Source organism: Aquarana catesbeiana, linkage group LG05 (genome assembly GCF_042186555.1).
Source record: "Aquarana catesbeiana isolate 2022-GZ linkage group LG05, ASM4218655v1, whole genome shotgun sequence".
Lineage (NCBI taxonomy): Eukaryota > Metazoa > Chordata > Amphibia > Anura > Ranidae > Aquarana > Aquarana catesbeiana.
Window position 1 is genome coordinate 119,635,357 of NC_133328.1, and position 17,758 is coordinate 119,653,114.

Sequence of the window (17,758 nt, forward strand, 5' to 3'; positions counted from 1 at the left end):
CCATTTGAATTTGTAGTTGGATTTCAGAGAAGACAAAAAAGAGTAGGGGTGATTTTGACACCCATCGCTGCTGATTTATCAAAGTTGATCTTTGAGTTAGAAAGCGCTCCGTATATTTTGAATTCTCTAAGATTAGGGAGTGATACTATGGGATTAGTTAAGGCGAAAAGTAGATCGTCAGCATAAGCTGATATCTTATGGTGGGTATTACCTATGGTGATGCCTGTGATATTTACATTTTAATCGAATAGTGCAAAGAAAGGGTTCTAGGAGAGGAGGGGGTATAGCAGGCAACCCTAACGTGTTCCATTCGTGATGGAGAAGGGATCTGAGAGAATACCATTTGCTTTTACCTGAGCTGTTGGGGGGGGGAGTAATGCTTGGAAATCCATTGATTCATATTGTCCCCCAGCCCAATATGTTTAAGCACTGAGGTCATAAAAGCCCAGTTAACACGATCAAAGGCTTTCTCAGCATCCGTGCTGGGAAAAACGCATGGGGGGTTTGGGTCGTGGAGGCAATGTGAACCAGATTGAGAACTTTAGTGGTATTATCTCTAGCTTCCCATGAGGGAATAAAACCCACTTGATCTAGATGTCTTGTAGCTCGTGTGCTAACCATGTGGCTAGGATCTTCATGAAAAGCTTAGGATCGATGTTTAGTCAGGAAATGGGTCTATAGCTACCATATGAGAATGGATCTTTACCTTCTTTGGGTATGATGAATATGTGGGCTTGTAGGGTATCTCTAGGGAAATTCGGTCTGTACTAAGGGCATTAAACAACTTTACCATATATGGGCCTAAAATCGGGAAGAGGGATTGGTAATATTCCAAAGTAAAACCATCCCAGGCCAGGGGCCTTCCACAGTTTTTGGGATGAGGTGATGTAGTCCTCCATTGATGTTCGGGAAGCTGTCCCTTCGGGGAGATTATATAAAGATGAATAAAAGTCCCTGAATTCCTTCACAATTTGATTGGGGAGAACTGTCCTGTGGCCTGAGGGAGATATTTGAGGTATATATGTAGTAAGCCTATGTCCCCTGACCGATTTAGCCAAGATCTTACCACATTTATTGCCAGATTCATAACTGATCTTGCCGTAGTGCTGGAGTGCCACTTTGGGTCTATAGTGTAGTAAGTCTACTGTGTGGTGACAAAGGGACAAAAGTTCACTTTCCACTGAGGACATAGGTGTTAGTTTGTGCTGGGATTTTGTTAAGGAGCATAGTCAATTGCTTTTAAGTTTCTTTTTTGTATTTGTGCATCATGCTTAATCAGTAGACATGTGCATTCGTTTTTGTCCGAATGCATTTTCGTCCGAATTTCAGGTATTTTCGTGCAGAATCCGAAAAACGAAAGATCCGACATAAACAAATGCTTTATTTTCATTTTCGTTGTGACGACAGTTTGATATAGATAGGAGAGTCGACATGATGCTAACAATAACAATCTGTGTCCATCGAACCTGTGGTTGAATGTGCCTAACCTTAGCTCTATTAGTCCAAGGTTATTCGACATAGAGAGAAAAGATTCGACATAGAGAGAAAAGATTGCTGCTGGAATTGGGTGGGGGAAGTAAAATAAAAATAATGATAACGATGAATGTTATTGGCTGATTGTAACCAAAGAGGAGGAGCAGTAAAATAGCTAGAATTAAAGCAGAGTTCCACCCTAAAGTGGAACTTCCGCTCATCGGATTCCTCCCCCCCTCCGGTGTCACAATTGGCACCTTTCAGGGGGGAGGGGGGTGCAGATACCTGTATAATACAGGTATCTGCACCCACTTCCGGGTATAGCTAGCCGCAGCTAGCCGCAGACTCCCCGCCCACCCCCGTTGTGTTGTGGGAAATACACAGTTCCCACAACACAACGGGGACCAGTGTAGACGCGCAGCGCGACTCGCGCATGCGCAGTAGGGAACCGGGCAGTGAAGCCGCAACGCTTCACTTCCTGATTCCCTCAGTGAGAATGGCGGCGGCAGCACCCGAGGATCGAGGGACGGCTCGGTCTCGGGTGCCGACATCGCTGGACCCCGGGACAGGTAAGTGTCCTTATTTTAAAAGTCAGCAGCTGCAGTATTTGCAGCTGCTGACATCTAAAATTTTTTTTTTTTTGTGAAACTCCGCTTTAACTAAGTACACACGTACAGCCAACTTACTTTCACTTACGATTTGCTAGCAGAGACACACACACTGAATCATTTCAGAAGACAGTCAATCTTAGCTGATCCGTTTGTCAGAGAACCTGAATTATTTAGCAATTAAGCATAAGCACAGCAGCAGAACAATAGTGATATATAATAATAATCTGCTGCTATTGTGTTAGTGTTTTGAACTTGATAGTGATACTAGTGTTGCTAGTGTTGTGATAGCCTCAGAGGCTGCCCGTGTTGTGGGGGGGGGGGGGGGGATTTATTATTATAGATTCTATATTATAGATTGAGATTCTATATACCATATCTTGTTACCTGTCTGATCAGTGATCGCTATCACCATTCCATTTTCTGTTTGATCTATATACATTCAACATGAACGACGAAGATTCAACAAAGCAGCGAAACATTCGACAGACACCATAAGCCTTCAATGACAGATTGGACCTTAATTAATTTGGATTTTTGGACTAATGCAATTTTTAACGAAAAATAAAAACGAATTTCGGGAGTAACTAAATAAATTTATTTTTCGGACTAAAAAGGAAATTCTGAAACAAAATATTTCAGTGTGCACATGTCTATATATCAGTATTCCCTGGATTACGGTCTTGTGTGCTTCCCAGAGAATGCCCGGGTCACAATCAGGTTTGTCATGTGTGGAAGTAGTGCTTCAATTCTATGGTAACTTCTGTCAACACCTCTGGTGTCTGTAAAAGACTTTCATTTAACCACCAGAAACGAGTTCTGGAGGTTGGAACCATCGAAAGAGTGTACTGTATAGTGATAGGAGCATGGTCAGACCACATACTGCGTGTAGTTGACCGTGGGAAATGAAGAAATATCTATCCTCGAATAGACCTTATGTGGGGAGGAATAAAAAGGAAAATCTCTCCCCCAACCCCCCCCCCCCACCGAGTGTTGTAATCACCAGACAGCTGTCAGTTGTGCTCTATGTAAAGATTGCGTTATCCGTTTATGTATGCCAGAATGGACAGAAGATACTCCCAACGAGGTGTCAGCAGATGGGAGAAGGGGAATATTAAAATCGCCTCCTAAAATCAGTTGGCCATCAGAGAATTCTAGAAGAGTGTCTAGGACACAATTAATGAAGACATTTTGATGATCATTGAGGGCATAGATAGTGACCAATGTCATTCTTGTGTTGCCAATCGATCCCTTAACACACACAACGGCCACCCCCGTTAGTCAAAGTTTTAAGGCAGGTCCAAGGAAGTCTGCTAGACAAAAGTATAGAGACTCCCCTAATAGCAGCTACATTGGTAGCATGGTAGGAGAAAGGGTAAATCTATTTTTGAGATAAGGGGATATATCTGCTCGAAAATGAGTCTCCTGAACAAACGCCACGTCAGCATGCGATCTTTTAAGATCATACGTTGTTTTTCAGGTACGTTCAGTGAGATGATTTTGATAGTATCTATCGGTACCGGGGTTCACAGGGGTATGGAGGGAAAAAAGGAGGGATGGGGGTAGGCAAGGGGGAAGGAAAAAAAAAAAAAGGAGGGGGGGGAGGGAAAGAAGGAGAGGTTACTAAGAGGGAGAGGTAGAAAAAAATAGACGAAAGATCAAAGAACTAAAAGGGTAGGCAGTATAACGCGGTCTACACTTCTAATTATGGCAAAAATATTTGCATAAAGCACACCACGACAATTGTCAGGGGGCTGTGCTTCAACCTAAGTGGGGGAGAGGGACGGAGGGACGTACAGGTACACCCTTTTGCCTACCTGTGCCAACGCATAACGGTGTGTAGCGGTCGGGAAGGGGTTAAAGATCTGCGTTGCTAAAAATAAATGACAGTGCTTACAATGTACACAAAAGAATCTTTAGAAAAATAAGTAATCCCAACTGCTTTTTGCTCCTTAGGTCTACACCCGGCCTCCGCTCCCAACTGCTGACAAATATAGGAGGTGACAGCACTACGTTTTAATATGGCTTTAATTCAGGCATGTGAGGTTTTAGTCCAAACGCCCTTCTCAGGCACCTCCTTAAGGTATAACATGGATCAATAAAGTGCATATGTATCAAATATATTTCCTTTGAGACTTGAAAATCTGTGTAGTAAAATACTGCTGTCCTGTTTTCCTTTGTATTTGATTCAAATAATAAATCCAGCACAGGGCTCAATGTGTGGATTTGCTGATATGATCTGACCCAGGTGGGAATAGATCAGATTTTGAGGTTATTCTTTAATGCATGAAAACCGGAGATGGCTATGTAGAGAATATGAGGGAGGAAGCTGGGGTCCTTGCTGGTCACAGCACTCATGCTTTTTTCATTCAGTTCCAGCCTCATGTTGAAAAGCGAGAATAAACTCTGTGCAATCTGAAATGTGCCTCGATCGATGAGATCAGCCAGTGCTGGTTCTGTCCTTGAACAAAGTCCTTCATCTGACGTGATGTTTGTCTAATTGAGAAGAGAGCAAAGGAACACAATTAATCCGGGAGACCTGGAGCTTATGATTTAAAGTGTTAAGCACTAGAATCTAGTCGGTTCTACTGAGGCACAGAAGGGACGCTTTCAAGTTTAACCACTTCCCATATCGCCCATTATCATGACGTCCGCAGGAGGGATCTCCCATCTTGGGCGGGCGTCATATGACATCCTGAGCTTCCCACCGTGTCACACGGGAGCCGATGCGCGTGCCCAGCGGCCGCGATGTCTGCCGGTGCCCCCGTGATTGCCCGTTAACAGAGCAGGACCATGGATCTGTGTGTGTAAACACACAGATCCACGTCCTGTCAGGTGAGAGGAGACTGATCATGTGTTCCCACTACAGAGGAAACCCGGTCTCCTCCCCTTGTGAGTCCCCTCCCCCTACACTTAGAATTACTCCCTAGGTAACACAATTAACCCCTTGATCGCCCCTAGTGTTAATCCCTTCCCTGCTGATGACATTTATAGAGTAATCAATGCATTTGTATAGCACTGATCGCTGTATAAATGTGAATGGTCCCAAAATGGTGTCAAAAGCATCTGATATGTCTGCCACAATGTCGCAGTCACGATAAAAATTGAAGATCGCCGCCATTACTAGTAAATAAATAAATAAATAATAAAAATGCAATAAAACTATCCCCTATTTTGTAGACACTATAACTTTTGCGCAAACCAATCAATATATGCTTATTGCGATTTTTTTTTTACCAAAAATATGTAGAAGAATACATATCGGCCTAAACTGAGGAGAAAATTCGTTTTTTTTTTTTTTAAATTGAAAAAAAAAAAAAACAATATTTTTTACTTTTTGTTATAAACTTGTCGCTCTTCTTTTGTTTATAGCGCAAAAAATAAAAACCGCAGAGATTATCAAATACCACCAAAAGAAAGCTCTATTTGTGGGAACAAAATGATAAAAAATTCATTTGGGTACAGTATTGCATGACCGTGCGATTGTCATTCAAATTGTGACGGCGCTGAAAACTGAAAATTGGCTTGGGCAGGAAAGGGGTGAAAATGCCCTGTATTGAAGTGGTTAAATGGCTTCATGTGCGGATAAAGATCAGAATAAATGGCATTGACATTTGTGTATTCTCTGTGGTACAAGTTTAAAGTCTGCAACATGTGGGAAGATTTTTGACCTACCTGTAAAATCCCTTTGTTGGAGTACACTACAGAACACAACAGAGTGAATTCTCAGCCTACTGGGTTATTCCCCACTTCCAGGTGATTGGACACTGGCAAATAGCAAAGCTTTGACTTAGCCCTGCATAACCCCACTCACTCCCAAAATTGTCTTAGTCTTGTAAGCAAGCCATTTTCAGTTTTGTTAATAGCATATTACAATGAAGAGCCAATTGCCATACTACAGGGACATCCAAAAGCAATTCCATGAAAGGTAGGCAACAGAAAACCATGGCTAACAGGCCCCCGAAGCATTATGCGAGAAGCCAAGTGTTGCTTCAGAGCCAGTTTGGTCCCCTACAGCAGTGGTTCTCAACCCTGTCCTCAAGTACCCCTAAAGGGCCATGTTTGCAGGTTTTCCTTCATCTTGCACAGGTGCTTTAAATCAGTCAATGGCTTGGTATTTTGGACAGCTATTTTATCTAAGAGAAATTCCCAAAACATGCTGGGGGTACTTGAGGACAGGGCTGAGAACAACTACCCTACAAAGTTAGTTAAGAGAAGAATGTCTCGAACAGCAGAATGAGGGTTAAATTCCCCTAGTCCCAGATCTGCCATAGTGAAGTTCCCACCAGGGTGCACTTACACATGGTACCGGATCAAATGGAGGAGGTGGTCCTACCACCTGAAGGCCAATCGTCTCCTTGATGCAGTTTTTGTGGCAACAGGCAAGCTCTCTTCTAAAAATGCGCTGAGATCAGCGACCCAGATCCTTCTTCACCGTGTCTTACCATATAAACAACAGACATTGTTAAATGGTGCCCACTCCTGCGTTGTGTGCTTGTCTGGCTACGCTTGTGCAGTAGTGCTAGCAGCCAGGTTTACATCTGCGCAGTGTGGATGAGGAAAATTCTCCTGACAGAAAGAACAGATTCACCACCTAAAACGGAGGTAATTCTATGAACTGGTGGTGTTGTGCAGGACCGAGGCAAAGCTTTGCTAACCTAGTAACCTGAGAATTAACTGTCCTGTGTTGTACGATTAATGAAAGGATTTACCACGCAGATTTGTTTAAAGTAGAGGTTTTCCCTTCATGGACGTGGAAACCCCTTTAGTGTGCCAAAAAGGTGGGAGGTTTAACATTTTAGGCTGTTACCCTGTATAAGGCAAATTGTACATAGCTACGTAAAAATTTGCTATGGGGAAAATGTTGAAATGTTAGTATACCTGAGCAGTACCCTGGAAAATAGCAATGCACTTCCTGGTATGCCAGTGTGCCTACAGCTTCATAGTTTTATTTCTGCAGTGTGAGCTCCAAGGGACTACTGGTCTCAGGTTTGGACATGTTCACAAATCTCTTAGATGAGTTTCCTCATTCTAGATTTTGCTGCACCACCAATAATTTATGCATTTTTTCATAAATATAGCTAAACTGCCAATACATTATAACCAAAACCTCTTCCATCTGCAACTGAATTATTTCACCAACTCTTTCTGGGCATTTAATTTCCAGAAAGATAATGCTCCTTGCCATACTGCCAAGGCTTCAAGTGCCGGTTCACACCAGCGCAATGTCAGACATCGAATGCGATTAGCACCGCACTGCTGTGCAGATCACATGCGATGTCTGTGGGATGCAAATTCAGCCATAAAGATTGTATGGCTGAATCTGCATCACATTCGGACCAAAATCGAGCAGGACCCTTTTTTTGGGCCACACCAGAATCGTATCGCTTAGGTGTGAAAACCCAAGCGATCCGATTCCTGTCTGAATTCACAGTTCGCAATGCAATATGTGAAGTGAACTGATCTGGGGGTGTCATTAACTTTCTATTGACACCCACAGATGTTCGCATAGGGCAGTGTGCACTGCCTGCGAGTTCTATGCGATGTGAGAAATGGCACTGGAATCGCGTTAGTTCCCAAATTGTATATGTGTGAAATGGCACTAAAAAGGACATTTCAGCAAAACATATTAACCATTTTGGCACTAGAGCTTTTTTCAATTTTTTTTTTTCATACACATAAAAACCATGGCATTTTTGACTATATAATTACCAACCCCCCTGCCCAGAGCATTATATAATATCTGAAAACAGAGCTCTTTTAGAATATAAAAAGTAGTTGCAAATTTTTATGCCACAAGATAATTGCACAACTGTTTATCAAACGCATATTTTCAGGAACAAAAATATAATAAAATGAATATGAACGTAAAATATAAAAGATGGGGTTGCGTTAAGTAAATAGATACCAAACTTGTCAAATCCCAACCACTTTAAAACAGAGTTCAGCCCGCCCCTTTAAAAATGAAAAGTCAGCAGCTACACATAATGTAGCTGCTGGCTTTTAACATTAGGACACTTACCTGTCCTGGAGTCCAGCGATGTCGGCACCGCAGCTGATGCCGCTACCATTGTGAGTAAGGGAACCCAGCAGTGTAAACAAAATTTCAGGAAATATGATACAGCGCTGCGCTAAACAAACTAAGTAAGCAGCCAACACACCCGTAGACTCAGGGAAAACAGAACAACTAAAAAATGCACAGTGTGGCGCTATTAAGTGAATACAAAAAAAGTAAGCATAAATATTTAAATCAAAGACATCTCATGTGAGCATTTGTGACAGTGACTAGTGAAAAAGTAACACATATGTGTATATAGATGAATTAAGCATCAAAGGCAAAATCAAATATAGAGTCCATAACACCAAAAAGAAAAGTCCGTGATGGCAGTGTGTAAATGGTATACAGGTATACTTCTTGTGTATGCAGGAAGATCAATTAGACCCGGTAGCCTGGTAGATGAATGGACCATAAACGACCAGAGGTGCACAGAAATTTAAAAACGGTGCCAGGACCATCACCAGAAGATATGGAGGCTTACCAGAAGTAGTGGCCTGAAATAGCATATGCTAGAACAGGTCAAGTAGGCTTGGTGACCAACTGGTCTGGATGTATTGTCTGGATAGATGTCATCACCACACCAACGGAGGGAAGGGGGGGAAGCAATCAGCACGATTTCCTCGAAGATAATCACACCACCAAGCCAAGCGAAAGATTCATGTACCATGTGAGAGATGAAGACACTCACGTAGTGTAATAACGTAATAACTTGGATTTATTAAAAATAGCAATAAAAAACAAACTCACATTCTGTGCAGATCAAACAGGCATGTAAATCGTATAGCGGTAGTTGTGAGGACCCCTCACAACTACCGCTATACGATTTACATGCCTGTTTGATCTGCACAGAATGTGAGTTTGTTTTTTATTGCTATTTTTAATAAATCCAAGTTATTACGTTATTACACTACGTGAGTGTCTTCATCTCTCACATGGTACATGAATCTTTCGCTTGGCTTGGTGGTGTGATTATCTTCGAGGAAATCGTGCTGATTGCTTCCCCCCCTTCCCTCCGTTGGTGTGGTGATGACATCTATCCAGACAATACATCCAGACCAGTTGGTCACCAAGCCTACTTGACCTGTTCTAGCATATGCTATTTCAGGCCACTACTTCTGGTAAGCCTCCATATCTTCTGGTGATGGTCCTGGCACCGTTTTTAAATTTCTGTGCACCTCTGGTCGTTTATGGTCCATTCATCTACCAGGCTACCGGGTCTAATTGATCTTCCTGCATACACAAGAAGTATACCTGTATACCATTTACACACTGCCATCACGGACTTTTCTTTTTGGTGTTATGGACTCTATATTTGATTTTGCCTTTGATGCTTAATTCATCTATATACACATATGTGTTACTTTCCCAACCCAGCAGTGTAGCCTTTCAGCTTCACGGCTGGGTCCCTGCTGCACATGCGCAAAGCGCACTGTGCTCTCTCATTGACTCAGCAGAAGGGGAGAGAGGAGGGGGAACGAGCTGCTGACGTAATTCGCCATGGCCCAGTCTCCCAGAAGTGGGGACAGGGTACCTGTAAAAAACAGGTATCCGCTCCACCCGAAAGGTGCCAGATGTGGCACCGGGGGGTGGGGGGGAGGGATCAGATAACCAGAAGTTTCACTTTTGGGTGGAACTCTGCTTTAAGACTTTTTTTTTGTTTTTTAAGCACTTTTTGTTTTACAAGTTTAAATCAGTATATTTGCTAGAAAATTACTTGTAACCCCCAAACATTATACACTTTTTTTTTAGAGACCGTAGGGAATAAAATGGAGAGTGTTGCAATTTTGTCACGGTATTTACGCAGCGGTTTTGCAAACGCAATTTTTTGGGCGAAAAATACACTTTAATTAAAAAAACCCACAATAATTTACCCCAATTTACATATGCATTCGCTTCTGCATGCATTTTTTTGCCTTTTACTTTTTATTTTTACAAGGTCCCTTTAATTTTTTTAATCACTTTTATTCCTATTACAAGGAATGTGTCATAGAAATGAACATGACAGGTCTTCTTTATGGAGAGATCTGGGGTCAAAAAGACCCCCAAATCTCCCCGTTACCTTTAAAAGCAAAAGATCAAAAAAAATTTTATTTTTTGGTTTAAAAAACAAAAACTTGTTTACTTCCAGACTGGATGACATCGCTCCGGTCCTCCAAGGCCATAGAGGTGATCAAAGCGGATCTGCTCTTTGATCACCTGTGTGGCCAGCCAGCGGCCCCCTGGGGCATGCATCCAGGAATGTCTGTGACTGTCAGGTCCTCCGGACCGAACGCATCATGGATTGGGGTAAAGGGCCAATGAAAACGGCCCTTTACCATGTGATCGCTCTGTCCAATGATGAAGCCACTCGGGCCTCTAACCATTTGCTGACTGGGCCATAGCCGACATCCTCCCAGGATCGCGCTTCCTGCATGCACCTGGGAATGTCTGTGACCGTCGGGTCATCCGGACCCGGTGTATCACGGATCGGGGTAAAGAACCAATGACAGCAGCCCTTTACCACGTGATCGCTACGTCCAGGTTCAGCTCTCTCCTCACATCGTTTGGTACAGCGTGCGAGGAGAGGAGGGAGACCACAGCAGTACTCACACGTGCCCCATCTATGCCCATGTGTGCCTCATCCGTGCCACATCAGTGATCATCTGTCCCACACAAAAAGTGTAATAGGTAGTCAGGAAATCTGATTTGTAATTTTATGTCCCTAGAGCAACTGACAGTACCCCCTGAATGTTGGACCTCTGTATGTGGCCAGGCTGTGTAAAAGTCTCACACATGTGGTATCGCCACACTCAGGAGTACCAGAGTAACAGCTTACCTGTAAAATCCTTTTCTTGGAGTACATCATGGGACACAGAGCACCATAGTAATCACTATGTGGCTATATAGGCACCTTCAGGTGATGGACACTGGTATACCCAATACAGGAAGTTTACTCCATATATAACCCCTCCTCCTTCCAGGAGTACCTCAGTTTTTTGTAGCAAAGCAATATACCTAAACCCCAAAAAGAAAGGAGGGACCTCTGCGTCCCATGATGTACTCCAAGAAAAGGATATTACAGGTAAGCTGTTATAAAAATCCTATTTTCTTTATCGAACATCATGAGACACGGAGCACCATAGTAATCACTTTGGGACGTACCACTGCAATGCTATTTGAGGGGAGGGAGAGTCAACCCGTAGGGCACCCCCAGACTTGAGGACTTATACTGCTGCCTGCAGCACAGTGCACCGAAGGCGATATCCTCATGCCTCCTTACATCCACCTGATAAAATTTGGTGAATGTATGCACTGAAGACCAAGTTGCGGCCTTACAGATCTGAGCCATGGAGGCCCGGTGACGCAGTGCCCAAAAAAGCACTAACCGACCTGGTAGAGTGCGCTTAGGACCCTCTGGCAGTACAAATAAGACATCAGTCTTCCAAATCTGAGCAGTTATCTTGAAATAGACTTTGACCGCTCTCACCACATCAAGACAATGTAGTGACTTCTCTTCCCTGGAACATGGATTTGGAAAAACAATGTCAGGACAATATCTTGGTTCAGGTGAAAACCTGAGACAACTTTTGGCAAAAAATCTGGACAAGGGCGCAACACCACTCTGTCCTCATGAATAATCAAGTATGGCTCTTTACAAGAAAGAGCAGCCAATTCCAAAACCCTCCTTGCTGAGGATATAGCAACCAAGAACACCAACTTCCTTGTCAGAAGGACTAACGCAATGTGTTGTATCGGTTCAAATGGCTGTTTTTGTAACACTGACAAAACCAAGTTCAATTCCCAAGGGTTCAAAGGTAATGTAACTGGCGGATTAATCTGCATCACCCCTTGCATAAAACCCCGGACTAAAGATTGTGTAGCAAGTGGTCTTTGAAATAAGACCAATAAGCTGAAACTTGGCCCTTAATAGTACTCAAGGCCAACTTCATCTCTACCCCAATTGTAAAAAGGCAAGAATTCTGACTATGATATATCTCTGAGGGTACCAACCCTTGGATTCACATCAGGAAACATAAGCCCTCCAGACTCTATATAGTTCTGGAAGCTGGCTTCCTTGCATTAATCAAGGTAGAGATAACTGACCCAGAAAGCCCACGTTTCTTCAGAATGTGGGTTTCAATAGCCAAGCCGTTAAATTTAGCGTTCGTAAGGTAGGATGGAATATCGGCCCCTGTAAGAGTAGGTCTGGCCGTAGTGGAAGGGCCCATGAATCCTCAACTGCTATCTTTACGATTTCGGCATACCATGACCTTCTGGGCCATGCTGGTGCTACCAAAATTACCGGCTTTCTTTCCAGCTTGATCCTGCAAAGAAGTCATGGCAGCAACTGAATAGGGGGAAATGCATAGATCAGTGAGAACTGATCCCACGGGGTCACCAACGCATCTGTTCCGCATGCGAGTGGATCCCTTGTCCTAGACACAAAGTTGACTAACTTCATGTTGAATCTGGATGCTAGAAGATCTACGTCTGGAGTCCCCCATCTTTGGCAAAAAATGTCGGGGTGAAGAGACCATTACCCCAGGAATAACTGCTGGTGACTCATGTAGTCCCCCTGCCAATTCTCTACTCCCGGAATAAAGACTGCCGATGGGCACGGAACATTCCTTTCTGCCCAAGTTAGAATATGGTTCACCTCTCTCTGCGCTGCAAGACTCTTGGTGCCCCCTTGGTGATTGATATAGGCCACAGCTGTGGCATTGTCGGATTGGATCCTGACAGGACAATCCCGTAACCTGAAAGTCCAGGCCTTCAGAGCCAGACGCACTGCCCGAATCTCTAGGATACTGATGGGCAAGGCTCTTTCGGTTCATGACCACTGTCCCTGGACAGTTGTCTTCTCTAGTACTGCTCCCCAGCCTGAAAGGCTGGCGTCTGTCTTTACCACTTTCCAAATAACTGGTCTGAAGGATTTTCCTTTCAGCAGATTCTGGGTAAGTAACCACCAACTGAGGCTTTGGGACACCCTTGGGGACAAGCTCATTGGCAAGTCTAAAGCTTGGATCGTTTTGTTCCGAGCAGACAGGATACTGTTTTTCAAACAGTCTTGAATGGAACTGGGCATAGGGAACCGCTTCGAATGAAGCCACCATCTTTCCTAACAACCTCATGCAAAGGCGAATGGAGGGATCTGCTTTCGACTTGACCATCCGCACCAGCTCTCTTATGGAGTTGATTTTTGCCTGAGGCAAGAACACCTTTCTCTGGGCTGTGTCTATGATCAGGCCTAAATACGCCAGCTTTTTTAGCGGTTTTAAAGAACACTTCTCTAGGTTGAGAATCCAACCCAGACTTTCCAGGTAACTGGTTATAATGCGTACACTTTGCTCCAAACGAGCCACTGATTGGTCTATATGCAATAGATCAACTAGGTACGTCAAGACTGTTATGCCCTTAACCTGGCTAGAGGTGGGGCCAGGACTTTTGTAGACACCCAGGGTGCTGTAGCTAGCCCGAAGGGCAAGGCTACAAACTGAAAATGCTGCTGTTCTACTTCGAACCGCAGAAACCTTTGGTGAGTGGGAAATATAGGGACATGCAGATATGCATCCCTGATGTCAATAGACACCAGAAGTTCTCTTCCTTGAAGGATAGAAACTACTGACCTAATCGACTCAATGCGAAAGGAGCGGATCTTCAGGAACGGATTTAGATTCTTTAGATCTAAAATGGGTCTGACATCTCCATTCGGTTTTGGTACCATAAAGAGGTTTGCATAAAACCCCAAACTTTGCTCTTCTGTGGGATCTGTATGATCACCCCCTGAGCCAGTAATCGGTCTAATGCCTGAAACAGAGATGGCCTTTTCCCTGGACCTTTGGGAACGTTTGATCTCAGAAAACGAGACGGTGGAAACTCACGAAATTCTAGTTTATATCCTAGAGACACCAAGGTGTTGACCCATCTGTCCTGAATTTCCTCTTGCCAGACTTCTGAATATTGCCGAGGTCTTCCCCCCACTCTGGTGAGGGGGGGAGCCTCTTCATAATGAGGCTTTAGAATTCTGCATTGCAGATTTCCGGCCCCAGGTCTTCTTTTGTGCCTAGGCCTGACCCTGAGGCTTTCCTCTGGAGACTGACGGTGGAGGCTGTCGCCACTGCCTAGAGGCGGATGCCCCTGGCGCAGGGGAAAGAGTCCGTTTAAATGAAGGATGTTTATACTGTCTTTTGACTGGCAAAAGACTACTCCTCCCACTAGAAATCGTTTGGATGTATTTGTCCAAATTCTCCCCAAATAGTCGATCCCCATGAAAAGGGAAACTAGTCAGAAGCCTTTTGCAAGGTGCTTCGGCTGACCAATTTTTTAACCATAGGGTCCTACGCATGTGTACTAGCACAAGTGCAGGGCGGGATGCCTGGTGAATAGAGTCTTTCATGGCGTCTATGGCAAAATATAGCGCCCTTGGTAGATCGGCCAAATCACGGACCTGTTGTGCAGGGACCTCCTTAAGGGCCTGTCTAAACTGGTCCTTTAGGATGCCTATTGCAGCAACTGCAGGCTGAGTAACCGCACCTGCCAAAGAAAAAGAGGATTTTAACAGAAATTCCAACCTTTTATTTGTTAGCTCTTTAAGCATTTGTGCATTGTCTACTGGGCAAGTTAGACTATTATTCACACTGGAAATCGCAGCGTCAACTGCTGGTACATTCCATCTTTTGGTGAATTTCTCCTCCATGGGATAGAGTGCTGTGAATCTTTTTGGAGGGAGAAAATGCTTATCTGGGTGATCCCATTCAGTATAAATAAGCTTTTCTAGTAATGCATGTACAGGAAACGCATGAAAAGGCTGAGAAGGTTTTAAGGAACCTAAAGAAGAAACAACTTTCAGCTGACTCCACTAGGGGTAGCTTGAAAGAGGCATGAACCATCTCCGTAAGAGATTGTACCAGCAATTTCTCAGATTGCAAAGCTGAAAAAGGTTCATCCACCGTTGTTTCCTACGGCCTGAGGGTAACACCTCATCCTCTACCCACTCTTCCCTTGATAAGGGGTCTGAGGTGGGGGAGGGGGATCCAACACGCTTCCTATCCTTTTGGATAGCGGATGCGAATAAAGCCGCTAATCTTCCTTCTAGGCCCTGCAGGGCAGAGGAAAACGCATCTTCAGTCACATATACAAGGGCTGAGATGTGAGAAGCAGCTGCACCACCAATTGACTCCAATGACTCACCCTGGTTTGCCATATCTGGTATCTCAGGAGAGGATGACAGTGTGGAGGCAAGACTGGAGTTCCCAGTGCCTGGGGGTGGGATTTTTGGTACCTTTGTGGTGTCTTTTTTGGGAGCCATAGTGCTGAGCACAAAAGCAGAGGCACTAAGTAAATGCACAACTCGCTGAGCAAATAGTCTAGCAAAAAACAATGCAAATAAAGTTCAGCTTTAGTGTTGTTGTAAATGTTATTTCCTGTACTGGAAATGCCTGCATCAACCTTACATGCCCCCAGTGCTCCTGTGTGTCAGACTCCAGCTGTTAGCTGTGAAGTGTCTGTCTCTTCTCTTGCGCTATGTGCTCCTCGTAGACTTACGTCCCGCACACGGCGCCGTGCCTTGAGCCATGCCCCCTTAGTCACTAAGGGCGTCCCCTCCTCTGTTTAAACTAGCCATAGTCCGTGCACGCGCGGACGGCATTTGATACACTCCTTGAGCGAGAGGGGAGGGAAGAGAGGGCTGGTGGCGGGAAGTTTGAAAAAACTGTGGGGAAAAATCCTTGTAGGATAGAAACTAAACACATGAAAGCCGCCGCACCCCTGGGGGGGGGGGGGGATACAAGCTACTGTTGTACCTCCCCTCCCCCAGGGGGGAAATGTCCTGGATGAGAATACCTTGGCTTGCTGAGACCACACACGTGCTGTTTAGCTGGGACTTCTGAGCTGACTGAGAAGCAGCACTCGAAGGTATGCATTTACTCCCTCTATTGGAGACCTTGGGCATAACAACATTACATACTTATGTAAGAAAAAAGCATAGGTGGACTTTTACAGTTCCTAGGCTTCTTCCCTTACCTTTTCCTCTCTGCAGGATACTGCTGTAACAGACAGATTCAAACATCACGGCGGGCTGCGTTAGTAAACCTTCGAGGACCGGGTCCCTATTTTAGGGGTTCCACTCCCTTGGACCTGTATAGCACCCCTCAGGAAAAACTTTAGGTAATGTAGCATGACCAAAAAGTCCTGGGGTCCAGCCCTGCAAAGAGAGGTTACAGGCAAAACCTCGTGCTTCCTATAAGAGGCCTGGGTACCATCTACCTTGGCCTCAGTGGCACTTTGGATGGATCCGGTCTATGGAGGCTGTTTAAATCCAGCAGGGATCCCTTCCAGTGGAGCTCTTCAGAGCACATCTTCACTTGTGACCAACACCTTAGACACTGGCGAAAAAACTGAGGTACTCCTGGAAGGAGGAGTGGTTATATAGGGAGTGAACTTCCTGTATTGGGTATACCAGTGTCCATCACCTGAAGGTGCCTATATACCCTATATATATACTATGGTGCTCTGTGTCCCATGATGTACGATAAAGAAAATGCATTGTCATTTTTTTCACAAGTTTTGGAAATTGTGGAAAGAAAATGAAATGTTCAAAAGACTCATAATGCCTCATAGAATATACGTTGGGGCGTTTCCTTTTGAAAATTGGGTCATTTTGTGGGCGTTTTCATTGTCCTGGTGCTCTAGGGCCTTGAAAAGTATGATAGGTTGTCAGGAAATTATATGTGTAATTTATGCTCCTAGAACGCCTGGAGGTGCTCCATTAGGCCTCTGTATATGGCCAGGCTGTGTAAAAATCTCACACATGTGGTATCGCCATACTCAGGAGGAGTAGCAGAATGTGTTTTGGGGTGTAGTTGCAAGTATGCATATGCTGTGTGTGAGAAATAACTTGGTAATATGACAATTTTGTGGGGAAAAAAAAAATCTTCATTTTGCAAAGAATTGTGGGGAAAAATGACAACGTCAAAAAACTCACCATGCCTCTTAATACCTTGGAATGTCTACTTTCCAAAAAGGGGTCATTAGGGGGGTATTTGTACTGTCCTGCCTTGTGTCTCAAATGCGATAGGCCGTCAGTACATCAGGTGTGACATACTACGTACGTCCAAACCGCTGCATTGGTTAAGGTTACTGACTGTTCAGGAAACAGCCTGGACCTAAATCATACTAAAAGCCTTAGTCAAGGCTAAAGCATTGTGTAGGAAAAGACAGGCCAAGAAACCAAGGAGAACTCACAGAATAATGAAGTGCTGGTATATTATTAACCACTTGCCGACCTGTTCACGCAGATATACAGCGGCAGGTTGGCTCTCCTGTGCGAACTGACATACCTGTACGTCAGTCCGTAAAAGCAGGACAGCGGGCACGCGCGTGCCCGCAGACTTGATGTCCGCCGGCAGCCCGCGATAGCGGCAAGGAGAGGCAGAACTGGGAACTGTCTATATAAACAAGGCATTTCCCTGTTCTGCCTAGTGATATGACAGGGATCTACTGCTCCCAGTGATCGGGAGCAGTGATCTCTGCCATGTTTCAGTAAGCCCATCCCCCCTACAGTTAGAAACACGCTGAGGGAACACACTTAACCCCTTGATCTCCCTCTAGTGTCAACCCTTTCCCTGCCAGTGTCATTTTT

At 44.4% G+C, this 17,758-nt stretch overlaps 1 protein-coding gene across 5 annotated transcripts in view; it reads right to left on the minus strand.

The window, feature by feature from the left end:
- GSDME (gasdermin E) overlaps positions 1-17,758 on the minus strand; it is a 502,502-nt gene that overhangs the window by 175,935 nt on the left and 308,809 nt on the right. For 4 of the 5 annotated variants that reach the window (XM_073630120.1, XM_073630121.1, XM_073630122.1 and 1 more), the window contains one exon: positions 2,657-4,577. The exons of the other annotated variant lie outside the window; for it this stretch is intronic. In XM_073630120.1, the coding sequence (XP_073486221.1) occupies positions 4,341-4,577 (237 nt within the window). In that variant the 3' untranslated portion in view covers positions 2,657-4,340. Of the gene's footprint in view, positions 1-2,656; positions 4,578-17,758 lie in introns of those variants that run through there. 5 annotated transcript variants of the gene reach the window in all.